This window comes from Chionomys nivalis, chromosome 2, assembly GCF_950005125.1.
Source record: "Chionomys nivalis chromosome 2, mChiNiv1.1, whole genome shotgun sequence".
Taxonomy (NCBI): domain Eukaryota; kingdom Metazoa; phylum Chordata; class Mammalia; order Rodentia; family Cricetidae; genus Chionomys; species Chionomys nivalis.
Window position 1 is genome coordinate 105,584,026 of NC_080087.1, and position 15,359 is coordinate 105,599,384.

General features: G+C 49.8%; 1 protein-coding gene across 1 annotated transcript in view; it reads right to left on the reverse strand.

Moving 5' to 3' along the window:
- The window catches only part of Ramp1 (receptor activity modifying protein 1), a 48,054-nt gene extending 34,197 nt beyond the window's left edge, over positions 1-13,857 (reverse strand). Inside the window, exon 1 of the mRNA XM_057762529.1 lies at positions 13,697-13,857. Within this exon, the coding sequence (XP_057618512.1) occupies positions 13,697-13,748 (52 nt within the window). The 5' untranslated portion in view covers positions 13,749-13,857. The remainder of the gene's footprint in view (positions 1-13,696) is intronic.
- Between the last annotated feature and the right edge of the window lie 1,502 nt (positions 13,858-15,359).

A 15,359-nucleotide genomic window follows, 5' to 3' on the forward strand; every position in this document is an offset into this window, starting at 1 on the left:
ACTTTGCGACTCCTGACATCCAGTCTTGGCCTGTGCCTCATTTTGACCCCTTCTCCCATGAACTCTTATGCTCCAAGCTGTCCTCCTCCAGCTGCCCAAAGCTTGAGGAAGCCACCACATCCTCCAAGGTCACAACCACATCCTGGGTGATCACGGTGGGGGCAAAAGTTCCATTCTCCGAACCCCCTTTGCCATGCTTTTACCTCCCACTCACGTCTGACTCACAGGCATGTTGTCCTCCGCGACACTCAGCAGAGTGGCACCTTAATTTCCAACAAATGCCTGAGATACCCACACTTGAATATCAAGGAACATGGCTAGGGGTGGAAGCCAGGATGCCTGAGGTCATCCCTGGTGCAAGGAACTGGCCAGCTAACAGAGGAGCAAGAGTGACTGTGGGCTTTCTTCCTGTTCTGGAAAAGTCAAATTTAGGGCAGAGAAGTGGATGCCTCAGGGAAAGTTCTGGGTGACATGTGTTAAAACCCAATGCGTGCTGATATCAGCTTCGAGGAGGTCTACTCCTGAGACCTGGTGTTTCCAAGTCTCCTGTGAAGGGGCCAGGGTATCAAGAGATGCACACAGAGCCAGTTGTCCGGCGAGGCTGTGATGTCTCCTGTGGAGAATCGGTTCCACAGGGAAGAGATTGCTAAGAGACTGGGGACTGAAAAGACCAACCACGTCCCCTCCACACTCCCTGGGAAATGCCCCACTCCCTACCCTTCTGCCTTTACGACCAAGATCTCCTGGTAGGTTTTAGTGTCACCCTGGTCTGGCTGCAGAGCTGAGTCTTACTGGCCTGGCCCTTGTTCCTTCCATTTTCCTTAAGTCACTCCCTTACCTGTTAAAGGAGGACCTGCTATGCCCAGCCCCACCAGCCTTCTTCTAGACTCATTCTTTCCCGCCTTAGAGAACGCAGAGCCCATATCCAGACTGTGGCCATGGGCAGTTTTGCAGGCAGATCTGGAGAGCAGCTTCATGTTGTAGTCAGAAGAGTCATGATTATTTAGAAGTCTAATCTTTTCTTACAGGACGAGCAATAGTTAATGGTAAAATTGCCCCAAGCGTTCAGCTCACCCTTTAGAGCCAGAAGGCCCATTCTGTGTGCTGACAAATATAATCAATGAGGACTACTGTCTTCTGAAGCTCAGACTGAGGCAATAGGGCTCCGCAGGCTGCCTGTCAGGACAGGCACTCCCCTAGGCTGTGCATAACTGATGAATTTTCTATCGCAGCTCGGCTCTTCTCTACTACTGGAAAATGCCCCAACTGAGCATAAGCGGCATCATACACAGACAGAAGCTACCACAGGTCTAGGACATCAGGAAGTGGTGGTGCTGGCCACCATCTTGGAGTGCGCTTGGCTCCGAAGCCTTGGAGATGTGGGCTCAGGGCCTCTCAGACAGCAGCCACCTCTGGGGCTAGGATAACCTCTGTCCCCAGAAGCTCTGAGACAACAGGAGAGTCCCAGGAGATGAAGGCCACGGCCACATCACAGGGATGCCTAGCAGTTCCCAGGTACCAGGAAACAGCACTTGCTCTTCACCCTCAGTGATAGACAGCCACAGAGGAGCTGGGATGATGAGAGCAAGGATGTCCTGAGAGCATGAAGCCAAGAGAATAATAACCCTCTGCACCGTTCTCCCCCTGTACCAGGTCTTCAGGGCATCTTCCGTCTGTTGTGGGTGGCTCTGACGTCTCTAAGGCTCATCCTGCACAGTGCCAGGAGAACCAAGGGTTTTCATCATTTGACACCAGTGTTGGCAACCCAGCTTTTACAAGAGACCTGTCTGGAATCTTCTACCTAGTAGAGGATGTAAAATATACAGCTTGGCAGCCTGAGGGACTGTGTCTAGATCAGACCACCTTCGAGGTCACAGAGCAAGTCTTAACAAACGTAACAGAGCTGAGAATGTCTAGTGTCTTACTAGGTAGCAGTGGAATAAAACTAGAATAAATAACAAGACAAACCACAGAAACTACACAACTGCTCAGACTGGACAATATGTGTTTGCGTACCTGCTGGGCAGACCCACCAGTATGTTCTCACCTCTAGACCCACTTGAGAAGCAAAGGCAGCTGGATTTCTGTGAGTCCCAGGCCAACAAGGGTTACATAGTGTGGCCCCCACTTCCAAATAAAGTAAAAGTATAGTCTAATTTCCTTAATACATATAGACATGAAAATGCTCAATAAAATACTGGGCATGGTGGTGCATGCTTTTAATCCCAGCATTCAGGAGGCAGAGGTAGGTGGATCTCTGTGAGTTCGAGGCCAGCCTGGTCTATAAAGTAAGTCTCAGGACAGAGAAACCCTGCCTTGAAAAACCAACCAAAATAAAACCTCAAAAAAACCAAAACCCTGCATATAGAATTCAAGAACACAGTAAGATTATATGCCACAATCATATGGGCTGCATGGTTGATTCAGCATATGCAAAGCAATACATGTAACACAACATAGAAACACACGTAAGGACAGAAATCACACGATCATTTCAGGAGATGAAGGAAAGGCCTTCGAGAAAGTTCAGCTTTGCTTCATGAGGAAACTAGGAATAGAAGGAGTAGCTCTTAATGAGATAAGGCTGTATACCGCAAACTGTAGGCAGGGAAGTTGAAGGCATCTCCTGTAACATCAGAATGAGGCAACTACACCCGCTCCTTTTTATTCTGTGTATACACATGCCATGTATATGCATGCAGGCAAATGTCTGTGAGCAGTGTTCATCTTACTGCTTTTGTTCAATATGAGGTCATAGCTAGAGTGATAAGAGAAAGCTATAAAAATATAGACAGAAGAGGGAGAGATCTAAGCATCTTTATTTTCAGCTGACATGATCCTATATGTAAAAGACCATGAGAATTCCCCAGAAAAATCTTAGATCTTACCTATATTTGTAGCAAAGCACCAGAAAGCGAAATCAATGTAAAAATTCAGTATACAAATAATCAACTTGTGAATAAAGTCAGGTAAAAAAAAATGCTCTCATGTCAAAAAACGTAGGAAGGAAAGAAGGGAGGGAGGGAGGAAGGGAGAGAGGGAGGAAGGAAGGAAGGAAAGAAGGAGGAAGGGAGGAGGGGAGGAAGGGAGGGAGGTAGGGAGGGAGGGAGGGAGGAAGGAAGGAAAGAAGGAGGGAGGAAGGACAAGGCAGGGCATTCCCTAGAAGGAGTAAACAATGGAAAATAGAAAAAAAAAAAGATATTAGATTAAACTCCAAGCACAGTTCTTAAAACCAGAAGAGCTAACAATTTCCAGAGAACTCTGATGGTGCCTCAGGTCCCACATGATCCTGCATGGAGGCCTCAGAATCCTTACAATTATCCCAGCAATGTGAGCCCGTGCTACCTTCATCCCGATGAGGAGCCTAGGACCCAGGCTGGTGGGCTGTGTCCTCTGGATCCTTGAAGAAGTCAGATGCTACCCAGGTCAAAAGACTGCTGGGAGAGGGAGAATCAGCCTCTCCCAGGGATGAGCCCCTTTACTGGTTATCTGATGCAACCCCCCCCCCCCACAACAACAAAATCGGACTCTGTAGGCTGTATTTATATAATTGTGCTCACATGTATATACAGTAAACACACATACGTGTAACAAAAATAAAGAAGAAAAAAGGCTATGAATTTGAGATGGGGAGGATATGGGAGGGAATGGGGAAGGAAAGGAAAGGGGAAAGTGATATAATTCTATTTTAATTAAAAATGTATAAAAATCCTTTAAAAATATTCAAAGAAGAAGAGCCACCGCCACTAGCAAGGGATTCCAGAATGTCCCATAGATGGGCAGTGGAATGTTCCAACAATGTAAGACTTAAAAGTGACAAACTACAATATGGTCCCTGACAAAGTGCAATTCCACCCAGAGAGTCATGAATGGTGCCTTCAGGATGGCTGCTGGGAACGGAAAACCAGAAGATAACAATTGCTGGAGGACGAGGGGAGAGTGGAAGCTGTGGGCAAGAGGCGTGGGGTGGCAGGGCTGTGGTGGGAAACAACCCAGCGGCTCCTAAAAGGATCAAAGTTAAAATTACCATGTAATGCAATACCCCCATTCTGAGTGAGCATCCCAGAGATCCGAAAGAGGCGTTTGCACACCGCATGGCTAGCAGGAACCAAGAAGCTGCTCAGCCTTTCCTTGGATGGAGAGATTATCAGGATGTGGTATGTCTGTGCAGGGGAATTCTATTTGACCTTCCAGAGGAAAGAAAACTCGACTCCTACTATAATCTGGATGAGCCTTGAGGATGTACGCTGAAGGATAAATTCCGCATGATTCTATTCCATAGGTACCGCTGTAGTTAAAATCATTGCAGTAGTTTGAATGCAATTGGCTCCCATAAGCTCATAGAGAGTGGCACTATCAGGAGGTGTGGCCTCATTGCAGGAAGTGCGTTACTGTGGGGGTGGGCTTTGAGGTCTTCTATGCTCAAGCTCTGCCCAGCGTCAGTTCATTTCCTGTTGCCTTCGGATCAAGATGTAGAACTCTCAGCTCCTCTTCAGCCCCATGTCCGCCTGCACGCTGCCATGTTTCGCCATAATAAACATGGACTAACCCTCTGAACTGTGAGTGAACCACTCCAATTAAATGTGTCCTTTATAAGAGTTGCCATGGCCATGGTGTCCCTCCACAGCCTTAGATACCCTAACTAAGACAATCAGAGAGATGGAAAGTAAAGTGGGGGCTGCCAGTGGCTGGGAGACGGAGGAAGGGGAGGTCAGTAGTTAGTGTTTAATTAGGACAGATTTCCAGTCATTCTGGAGGTGTCTAGTTGAAGACTCCACAAATACAGTTGGTGCAGGTAACTGCACACTTGAAAGTGAACTCAGATGTCCTTTAGGGAACTTGGTTATTAACTTGATTGGATCTGGACTCAACTAAGAGAAGTGCTTCTGGGTAGGTCTGTGTAGGGATTTTTTTTTTTGAAAGGGATTAACTGAGGAGAGAAAAGCCTTCCAGCTGTGACCCGGATATAAAGAAATCCCAAGGGAAAAGCCATTGCTTGCTGCCCTGCCTTCTCTTCTTGCTGGTGATCACATCTACTCTGCTACCACTGCCGGCCTTACCTCCATCTCTTACTGACAATAGACTCCAGTTTCTTTGGCTGTCCAATGCGGACTGAAGACCAGGGGTTCTCCAGGGACTGTCCCAGGCCTTTGGAACCAGACAGGGACTTTTGAGCCTTCCAGTCTTGTGGACCGAGTAGCGAGCAGGTACTTCTTTCCAGAATGCAGGCAGCTGTTGCTGTACCACCCAACGCCCAAGGCACACGCCAGTCTGGAAGTCTCCTTTCATGACATGTATTCATTCTATCTGTTCTGCTCCTCTAGAGAGCTGTGACTAAAACATGCACAATTAAAAGTAAAATGTCACAAGCCACGTGTGGGCAGAAGAGGCGGTGCTTTGCGCTCCCTGCTGCAGAGACTGCGAGGCTTTATGTGCACAGCCCCCATCTGTCTCCTGCACACAAGGCTTAGTGACAGGAAGAATGGAGAGTCCCTAAGCGTGGGGTCTCCAAAGCTAACACACCTGGAGAAGTGACGTGAACAAGGACACTGGACTACGATTTTTAACCTAACACTAGGAATGTCTGATCCGCTTGTGTGAGTGAGCATGCTCCGTCAGTCTTCTGCTTGGCTGAACTCGGGGAGGTTTTGTCTGTCTTGTGCCCGCTGTTGGCATCTTCAGAATTTTCTGTTTGTGGTTTCTATTTCCTCTTTGGCATAGAAAGCATTTGGAAAACAATTTTTAAGAGTCCCAGTGGCTGGGAGTTTTAATTAAAGAACTGGAATCAACACACTGTGTTCTTCCTAGGGGCTCATGGCTGTTCACAAAAGTCAATGTGTAGGGGTAAGAAGTCACCTCCAGGTCACTCTAAGTGGGAGGCAGATCTGTCTCCCTCCCAACCAGGGTGCAATAAAACCAGTAATGACTGTCTGGTATCCCCAAAGCCTGAGTCCCTGGGAGTTTTAAACACTGTTTTCCAAATGCTTTCAGTGTCAAAGGGGAAACAGAAACCACAAACAGAAAATTCTGAAGATGCCAACAGCGGGCACAAGACAGACAAAACCTCTCTGACTTTAGTCAAACAGGAGACGGACTGAGCATGCTCACTCACACAAGCGGATGCATCCAACGAAAATCGATCAGGTGACTTTTCAGAGGAAAAAGCATTAAGATACTCAGCAGTGTTTTGTCTGGAAACAAAAATGCCCGTTCATAATATGGGACCAAGAAAGGCAAACATCCACAGATACGGAAGGAGTTAGAGAAGGGACCTCCTAAACAGCACTCCTAGATGCGCAGGGGGCTTGTAGCTTTATAGATGGTGGACACCATAACACGAAAACATCACATGATAGAGATCAAAGGTGCTGGAGTTTGGATGTGGAAGGTCCTGATGAAACGATGCTGCGGTACCGAGGTGTGGCTTTGGGGTGGGGCAGTGATGGGATCCTGTTTGATAGACTCTTGGGAGGTGATAGGAACTCTGAAGGAGGGAGAGCCTCAGGGGCTAGAGCTTGTCCCTAGCCCTTTCCTCCGCATCTCCCTCAGCCTCCTTTCTGCCATGAGTTGGGTAGCTGTGTTTATCATATGTTCTTGCCGCCATATTCTGCCTTACCACTGTCCGGCAGTAACACCGCCACGCAGCCACAGGCCGAAACCTCTGAAAGCCTGAGGCAGAATAAACCTTCCTCCTTTAAGTTGGCTTTGTCAGGGATTTGGCTACAGGGGTGAAACATCAGCCATGCTGCCTAGTTTTATGTTAACCTGACTCAAGTTAGAGTCTTTTGAGGAGAGGAAACCTCAGTGAGAAAACGCTCCCAGCAGACTCTCCTGTGGAGGATTTTTCTTGATAGATGATTGACATGAAGGCCTCAGCTTACTGTGGGGTATGTCATCCCTGAGCTGGTGGTCCTGGCTCCCTGAGTCCTTGTTTGGAAAGCGGCCATGAGGAGCTAGCCCCAAAGCAGCATTTCTTCAAGACCTCTGTGTCAGTTCCTGCCTCCAGGTTACTGCCCGACTTCCTTAAATGAGGGTCTATAAGCTGTAAGAAGAAGCAAACCCTTTCCTCCAAGTTGCTTTTGGTTACAGTGTTTCATTGCACTCATAGAAACCTAAATAAGACAGAAAATGTCACCAGGAGTGGAATATTGCTGCAACAGACATGACCATATATTTGGGGGAGGACTGGGGACGTCTTTTGCCTGAAAAAGTCATTGGGTGTCAGAGCTCAGTGAGCTGCTCTGAGAACCAAGAAGAGAAACGTAGGAGCAGTGCAGATGAGAGAGGCCTGGCTTGGGAAGTTTCAGAGGGAAGTAAGACTCTATTGGGGCCATTTAATATTTCGAAATAAGAAACTGTGTTTCCGGAGAGTGCAGGCTAGAGGATCAGCTGTGATTGACAAGGGACCCGAATCACTGAAGTGAAACCCCTCACTTTGCTGAGACGGTAGGTGGCAGGTGGAGCTGCAAACTTAGGGGTGACCAAGAGGAGACCAACATTATGAAGGGCAGAAAACCTGGGAGTGTGTTTCCTCAGGATCAGCACAAAGAAGCCGTGGGCCAGAGGGGCGGGTGTCTCTGGTAGCGGAAGAGTCACCCGGGCGGTATCGGTTTTGAAGGCATGGAGGAGTCACGCAGAGCAGCTGAGGCCTGGGGCTGTGTGGCAGGGCTGGGGTCCCAGAGAAGAGGCTGGGGGAGGCGACTGGTAAAGGTGCGGATTCAGTCGCATTGGGGGCTTGAGCATTTTGGGGAAGATACCCATTCCTTTCCATGTTGTTTTTGGTCGCAGGGTTTATCGAAAGGGTATGCTATACAGTGTTGATTGTTCCTCTGGGATCGGAGGCTATGCTTGGAGCTTGAGGGACTAGGTTGATAATTGCTAATCCTGCAAAGGGTCCAGATTCAAAATCCAAAGTGTGGTTTCTACTCAGCGGGAACCGCTTCTGCATCATTGGGGGAAAAAATCTTAAGTCAAATCATGGTAAGTCAGGAACCACCTGCTGAATGGGACAAGGGAAATGACACATTCCTAAGCAAGCGACAGATGTCACTGCAAAGATACAAAACCCCAAGCAGCAAGACAGGTGTGGAAAACCCCTCCAAGGTGGTCAGTCACAGTCCCCAGGGAGAAAGGACTCTCGGGTCCTCCTGGAACCACCTCATCCTGCCAGCAGCCTGTCTTGGTACCTAGGGTTAGAGGTGATTTTGACACGGCTTGTGTGGAAGGGAACCTCAGTCCGGGAGATAAAGCTACAGAAGAAAGGACCTCACTTAGGAATAGTGAGTGACAAAGACAAGAACGAGCAGGAGGCGACAGGCAGCTGGGGCCTCAGGAGCCCTGCTCGGTCGGGAAGGGAGAAGCATCTTGCGGCGTCTCTATTATCGCTCTCAGCAGACCAGCAGGGCAAGCTGCTGTGGGCATGTTAATAGTTCTTCTTCCTTCACATGACAAAACAGCATTTCGCATGTGGAAAGACCATGTATCCTCCACCCTTCTGTTCTCTTCGCTATGGACAGTGAGATAAAAAGCCCCTGTGCCACAGGAGACAGGCAGACTTACTGCCACAGCCTTCCGCAGAGGAGGACTGTTCTGGCTAGCACCTCACTTCGGTGTGGGGGGAAAGAAAATCAACACCGAAAGCCATGAAGCCTGGAAGACGGTGAGGTCACTCCTAGCTGTAGTTGGCATAGTGGCCTGTTTGGAAAGCCTCGGGAGGAGCTCAAATACGAAACAAGAAACACAAGAGGGAGACACCACGCAGGGCACACACAGGGTCCACTGGGCCTTAGGACATGGCTTAGTAGGCAAAGGTGCTTATCATCAAGATGAGGGCTTGATCATCAACCCCTGAAAGGTGACCTCCACCTTCAGTTGTGAACCACGACACACTTGCCCTCCCCCACCACACACACATGCAACCAAATTAATACATTTAAAAAATGAATACATTTTTAAAAGTGTGTTTTTTAGCTCAGCCTCACTCAGGAACGAATCAAGAGTGCCCGTTCCACTCACAGCGGCAGCCAAAAGCCCGGGACCTGCAGAGAGGAGCCAGTCCACGAGTCCTTGGCTGGAGACACAGTGGAAGGATGGACTCTTGGGCAGAGGGTCTCAACGCCAGCATTTTTTGATGCTAAAGTTCAGTGCCATTACTATTAAGTTCCCATTCCTCCCCAAGTCACTGAGAATGTCATGAGAGAATCACTGGCGAGACAAGGTCTGAGTGAGTCAGGCAAAGGTTAACACAGGGGAAACCACGACAGATGTACCCTTGGGCCTTACTCACGTTCGTGTGCGACCCAGCTATCTGTTTGATCCCTCATGACATGTCAAACTGTTCAGCAGCGCCTGGGATGGTTTCTGTCTATCATCCTGTGGCTGCGGGAGTGGAAGTAGAACCTGTGGCCACTCTTTCTCTGGTGCCTTCACCTGATTCAGTGGACTTGGCTTCCCCGTCCCAGGCTTGTACAAACACCAGGACCTGTCTCCAGCCACTCTCCGCAGCTGGTCCCCTCTGCCCAAGGCTTTGCCATTGCCAAGGCGACTGCCCTAAGTATCTCTCCTGGCTACGTCTCTTTCTGGTGAACCCTCGATTTATATAGACACCAGCTATCACCCTACTTTCTAGTGAGATCCGCCTCCAGGCTGCAGGGGTAAACTGTCACATTCAGCACATAAAGGACAGGATGCCCCCTCTCCATTCAAATGTAAGAGAATCTTCAAAGGATGAGTATGCCCCCAATATTGCCTATCCTGAAATGCCTGTCTGAAATTCCAGTTTACCCGAGGCTGCTATCCTAACACCCTTATCATAGGGGGTCCTTCCCCACCCTGGTCTGGCCAGCTTCAGCCCCTGTAGCCCACCAGCCCATGATGGGGTGTAGCTCAGCGCTCCTATAAGACAGGGCTCAGTCAGCACACATTTCCTTCAAGCTCCAAGGGAACCTCAATGGCTCAACCCCTCCTAGCTTTACTTCCGTCAATATGACTTCCAGAAGCAGGCTCTTCGCACACCCGCCCCGTGCTGAAGTTCCTCAGCGCTCCACCAATACAACAGCTCCATTCACCACGTCCCCTCCTCACAGCCCGCTTCTCATAGTGCACTCAGTTGCCTGTGGGATCCACAGACATTGGTTTTAGGATTCACAGACGCACAAGTCCCTTGTGGGAAACGGGGTGGCGTTTACTTACAAACCACCAATCTGTTCTAGTTATCCTGAAGTGACTTAAGATGCATAATGCGATATGCATGCTAGGGGAATGATTGTTATACCACCTATTCTCAGTCTGCACTTGCTTAGCTGCAAGGGGTCTGTGTGTGTAGGCACTGGTGTGAACACAGGTGTGAGCACAGGTGTGGGGCGCTCAAGGACAACTTCCTGGATCGAGGCAGATCTCTTTGCTGTCTTTCTGCAGCACCCAACAGACTAGCACGCCTGAAAGCTTCCGGACTCCCGTGTCTCCCGTCTCCCCTTAAGAGCCCTTGGATGACAGACTTTTGAGCTATGTGTCTGGATTGTGTGTGGGTTCTGGGGATTCAAACTTGGGTTCCCAGACTTGGGCAACTATGATTTTACCCACTGAGCCATCTCCCTAGTTTTGCAACATTCTTGCTGTTGTTGATGCATTTTGATGATTTGAGACAAGGTCTCTCTGTGTAGTCCAAGCTGGTCTGTTCTGCAATCTTCTGTCTCAGCCTCCTGAGTGCTGCAGGGGCTATAGCTGTGGGCCGCCATTCCCAGCTTAAAAGCACATTGAGCACGTGGCTGGTTGTAGTAGCAGATAAAGAGGTGAAGGCAGAGGGGCAACTGTGGTCGAAATGGGGCATTTCTCCACCTTGGTACCATGGACATTTGGGGACATACTACTGTCACAGGAATGGGGACATGTCTTGTGTTATGTAGCAGCACCCAGGCTTCTAACCTCTGAGCTCTGGGACATGTAGAAGATTGGACACTTGCCTCAATTCCTGGAGTGGGTTCCCACTGGGGCTCCAAAGGTCTGAGGAGTACACCTGCTTCTTTGATTCCTGGATGGGAAGCCTGTAGCCTGCAGGCCACACACTGGCAACTGGCACTCAGAACCACTCTGAAAGCAGACCCACCTTATCCAGGCCTCCAGAAGAAGACTGACTGTCCAGCCTGTGACCATTCCCATAGCCAGGGCACCACTGGAGGTACAGCCCAGCAGGGCACATGGAATCTCGGGAAGGAGGGGCTGGGGGCCTGAGGGAGGGTTGCTGGAGGGTGAGCCTTTAGGGAGCCACTCCCTGGCTCAGCATTTTCACTGGAATTCATACCACATGTGGTACCCACGTCACACACTCTTCCAAATGCCAGTTTAGGATCGATCAGAAACTATGAAATTGGTTCATCCTGGGATGTGTATGGGGAAATCGCTAGAGATTTTCCAGTGAGCTATTTGGCCCACGTAAGGATTGCGTCTAAAAAATGTTTCCCTATGTTACAGCCTAGCATGGATGGAAACTCTGTTCTGCAGCCCCGGGCTGGACTGACTGACATCTGCACACGGACCCAGTATGCGTGCAAACACCCGAGGAGTCTTCTCTTCCTCCAAGCTCACATGGCTAGCAGACAGACACGGTGATTCGATTAGCAAGTGGGAGCCCCTGGATCTGGACTCCGGCGGCTAGAACTACACCCAGATTAAAAACAGCAACACAATCACACTCTTGACTTCCTGGGATGCTCACTTCATTTGTAGTTTGTATATAGTTTAACAAATAGTCCAGCCTCTCAATCTCCCCCCCCCCCTTCTAGGTTCCCAGCATGAGAGACGAGAGAGGCATGTGTTCCCAGGTACAGAAGGTTCGGGAGCTGATCCTGCAGCGGTGGCTGGCACACCCGAGTGAAGTTTGCAAAAAAACGGGAGCTGGCAAAGCAGTCACTTAAGTTGTCCAAGCTGGTCTGCCTTGGAACCACAACTCACATCTTTTCTGACTGCTGAAGAAGAGCTTTTTGATGATTATGCATGAGATTTTTTTTTAAATGCACGCGGTCTTCTATAAACACAACACCACACACAGGGTACTCAGGGAGAAAAGAAAACGATACATCTCTGAAATTTTGCTAACTATAAATAAAGCCAGCAGGTAGAATAAGAAAAGAAAAAGAACCAGCTCATTTATAAAATTGTCCCAGATAAGACCTTAGCCCCGAAGATTAGCATACTTTAAAGAAAACCAGAAACCCTTCCACACAACCATTCAGGATCTCAAAACTCTATCACCAAGGAGACCTGGCCAGTAGCAGGGCCGGGGAAGAACAGTGTGAGCTCAGAGATTCCGCTCATCACAGCTGGGCTCCAAAGACATTAATTCACCGATAACCTCATAAAGTTGTGTTTGTTCTCCCAAGACATAACATCGCCAGACCACTCAGGGCTACGTCAGGAGCACAGGACATTGGACTGTGAGAAGAGTCCTTTTCCTGGTAAACACAGGAGGTGCTTATATGTGGTCAGACATAGCGTTCTATTTACACAAGCCTTTCCAGGGTGCAGACTCCCGGGTAACTGGTAAACAACCTTTATTTATTTGCTTACCCTAAAATAATATTTTTTTTTTTTTTTGCTCAACTAGCTCTCTGCCTTGCTAATACAGAAATGCTCATTTCTCAGGAAACTGAAGCTAAAAGTGCCACACCAAACCAAGAAAATGCGAAAACAGCTGAAGACATCAATATTGTTTTAAGGTTTTGGTTCTCATGTGAGTTTAGCCAGGACATGTGAGGAGCAGGATCCATCTTCAGATTCTATTACATAGAGACAGACTTCTGCAGACCTGGCACTCCTTGGTGGGGTTTACAAACAGGTGAGATCTGCCCAGCAAACAAAACGTCTCTCAGTGCTGTTCCTGCCCAGGTTCCACAGACAGACCACACTGTCCTGAGTCTTTGGCTATACACAGTGCCTGTGGCCAGTCTTTACCGGCCCCAGAGCCTGAGCAGCAGGTGCCTCTGACCAAACACCATGGGTGTGGGAAGAGACCACAAGAAACATTAAGCCACAGGCCTTCCCAGGGACACTGACGGACTTCTTGCTTTGCTTTCGTTAAAAAGTAGCTAGCTGTGTACCTGAAATATGTTCAATAGGTATGGTGACCCAGGGTCCTGACAGAATTCTGCGAGCATTCCAGACAAGGGAAGTGAGACGGGCAGTTTCTTGTTGGTCACCCCTGGGCTGCAGTTTACCATCACTCTAAAACAGAAACCCGCTAAATCTGCCACCTCTAATTTTTATTAGGCACAAGTGCCAAGTTAACAAGCCAACAAGAAAATCCCCATGGAAATGGCCTCGACAAGCAACTGCCATAGGTGACAGTCAGGCTTCCAGTAACAGCTAGTGCCCAGATCCCCGAGCTGTGGCTCTGATGGGAGCTGCTGGGGGCTCAGGGAGCTTGCATCAGCTTGGAGCCCGCTGGAAAACTGAAGCGATCCCGGCACTCCCATCCTTCTCCGAAAGCAAGCTGTCCATTGCATGGACAAAAGTTGCTGGTGCCTTCGGTTGGCGGGCTGGGTGATGTGCTCAAGCGGTTCCCTCTCCGTGGCAGCGTTAGGTGCATTCTTTGTGCTGCCCTGGCGGAGCCCACGCTCTGAGTAAGGTGAAAGGTGCATTCAGGTGTTGCCCTCCCGGCCCCAGGTCACCACCGGTGCTGCACGCAGCCCGGGCTACTCACCCAGCAGCAGCCAGAGGCCGCGCCGCGGGAGGTCACGCAGGCCGGGGGCCATGGTTAGAAGAGCCCCGGCTGTCCCAGCGCCTTGCCGAGCTCTGAGCCTGCTGGAGACGCGCCGGGGGCGGGAGCTAGGGAGAGGCCGCGCCCGGCCCACTGCGGCTCCCACGCCCCGCTGTCGAGGGCGGAAGCTGGCGGGCGGCACCTGAGACTGGAGCCGCAGCTGGGACTGGAGGGGAGGCTCCTGGAATGGGCTTGGAGGGTCTCCAGGTCCTTAGACCCGCAACTCTCCCTAAGGGCCGGTTTCCGCAGCTCTATCCTGTGGTCTGCTCGGGAAACAGCTAGTTGTCCTGTCTCAGAGTGGTGGGGACAAACAGCCCTGCTGTAGCTTCAGGACAAGGAGTGGAACCTCGGGAAGGATGGCCAGAGGGAATAAGGCTCCTTAGAGGGACAAAGTCGCATTTGTCCGCAGTTGGTGTCAGATTAGGGTAGGGCAGCAAAGTCCATAAATACTCAACTCAGGGACAAAGGAACTGTTAGGTAAAATGTGACAGACTTCCGTTGGGGTTGGCTACTGGCCATGACTGCATACAGAATGGACCAGTAGTGGTAGGGAGTTTTGGGTGTGTTAATATAAGCGAGAAAGGCCGTGTAACACTGGCATGCTGGGAAACCTGGGGCAGATGCCCAGAGTACAGGGTAGAGAGCCGGAGCTCGACAGTCGTGGAGGCAGCAGCAGCTCAGAGTATCTGAAGTCTGCACTCTGCGGCTTTCCTGGTGCCTGGACTACAGCTCCCTCAAGTTGAGCAGGTGATCTCTGGCTCCAAGCAATGGCAGAGGCTTCACTCAGGGGCTAGCACACAATACTGCTGGGTGGCCAACATTCCTCAGAGGAAAGGGAGTAACGCTAAGAGGTTGCTGCCACCTTCTGGCCAAGTGCTCAGGGCCCTTAACAGTCATCCTGAACATAGTACGCCAGAAAGACATTTGAGATCTGCACATCTAAGACTTGGGGGTCCCAAATGTCCTGAAGTCAACGGGACATGGAAAAAAGAACACATTCTTTTGACTTGGTCAGCCCTTTGTTTTGAACTGTATGAAGACCCTACCAGGAGGCCAGTCTCCTTGCGTTGACAGACACGGGAGTACAGGCAAGCCAGTGCTGGGAAACTGCTGAGTCCTGTCTTGTAGCAATCGATCTGGTGGGTGGCTCTTATTTTCAAGTCTGCAGATGGGATCTAGCCTAAGAGGTTCCCCAGCAATTGCCATGAGTGTCTCCCAATTCACACACAGAGGAGCAACTCTTTGATACCTGTCTGACAAGTTGGCCCATTCAAGTCTATGGATTTACTCCGGCTGCTAACAGGTAATCAGTAGCATTAAATTTCCCTCCCCCAGGAGGTCCACGTGCTGACAGCATGTTAAACACTAGCAGGGGAAGAGAGGCTAAACGCTTGCCAGCATTAATGGTGGAAGTAAGATGGCCTACAGGTCGGCATTACATCTTCAGTGGACACAACGTTCCCACACGTACATTGTACTATTCTTCACAGGTGTCACAGTGGACAGTGCAGGGAGCCCCGAGAATAGAAACAGGGCAGCAGGGGACTGCCCGCTAAGTTCCCAGACCACAGCAGAGGGAGGAGACTCAGAGTCCGGGGAAGCAGTC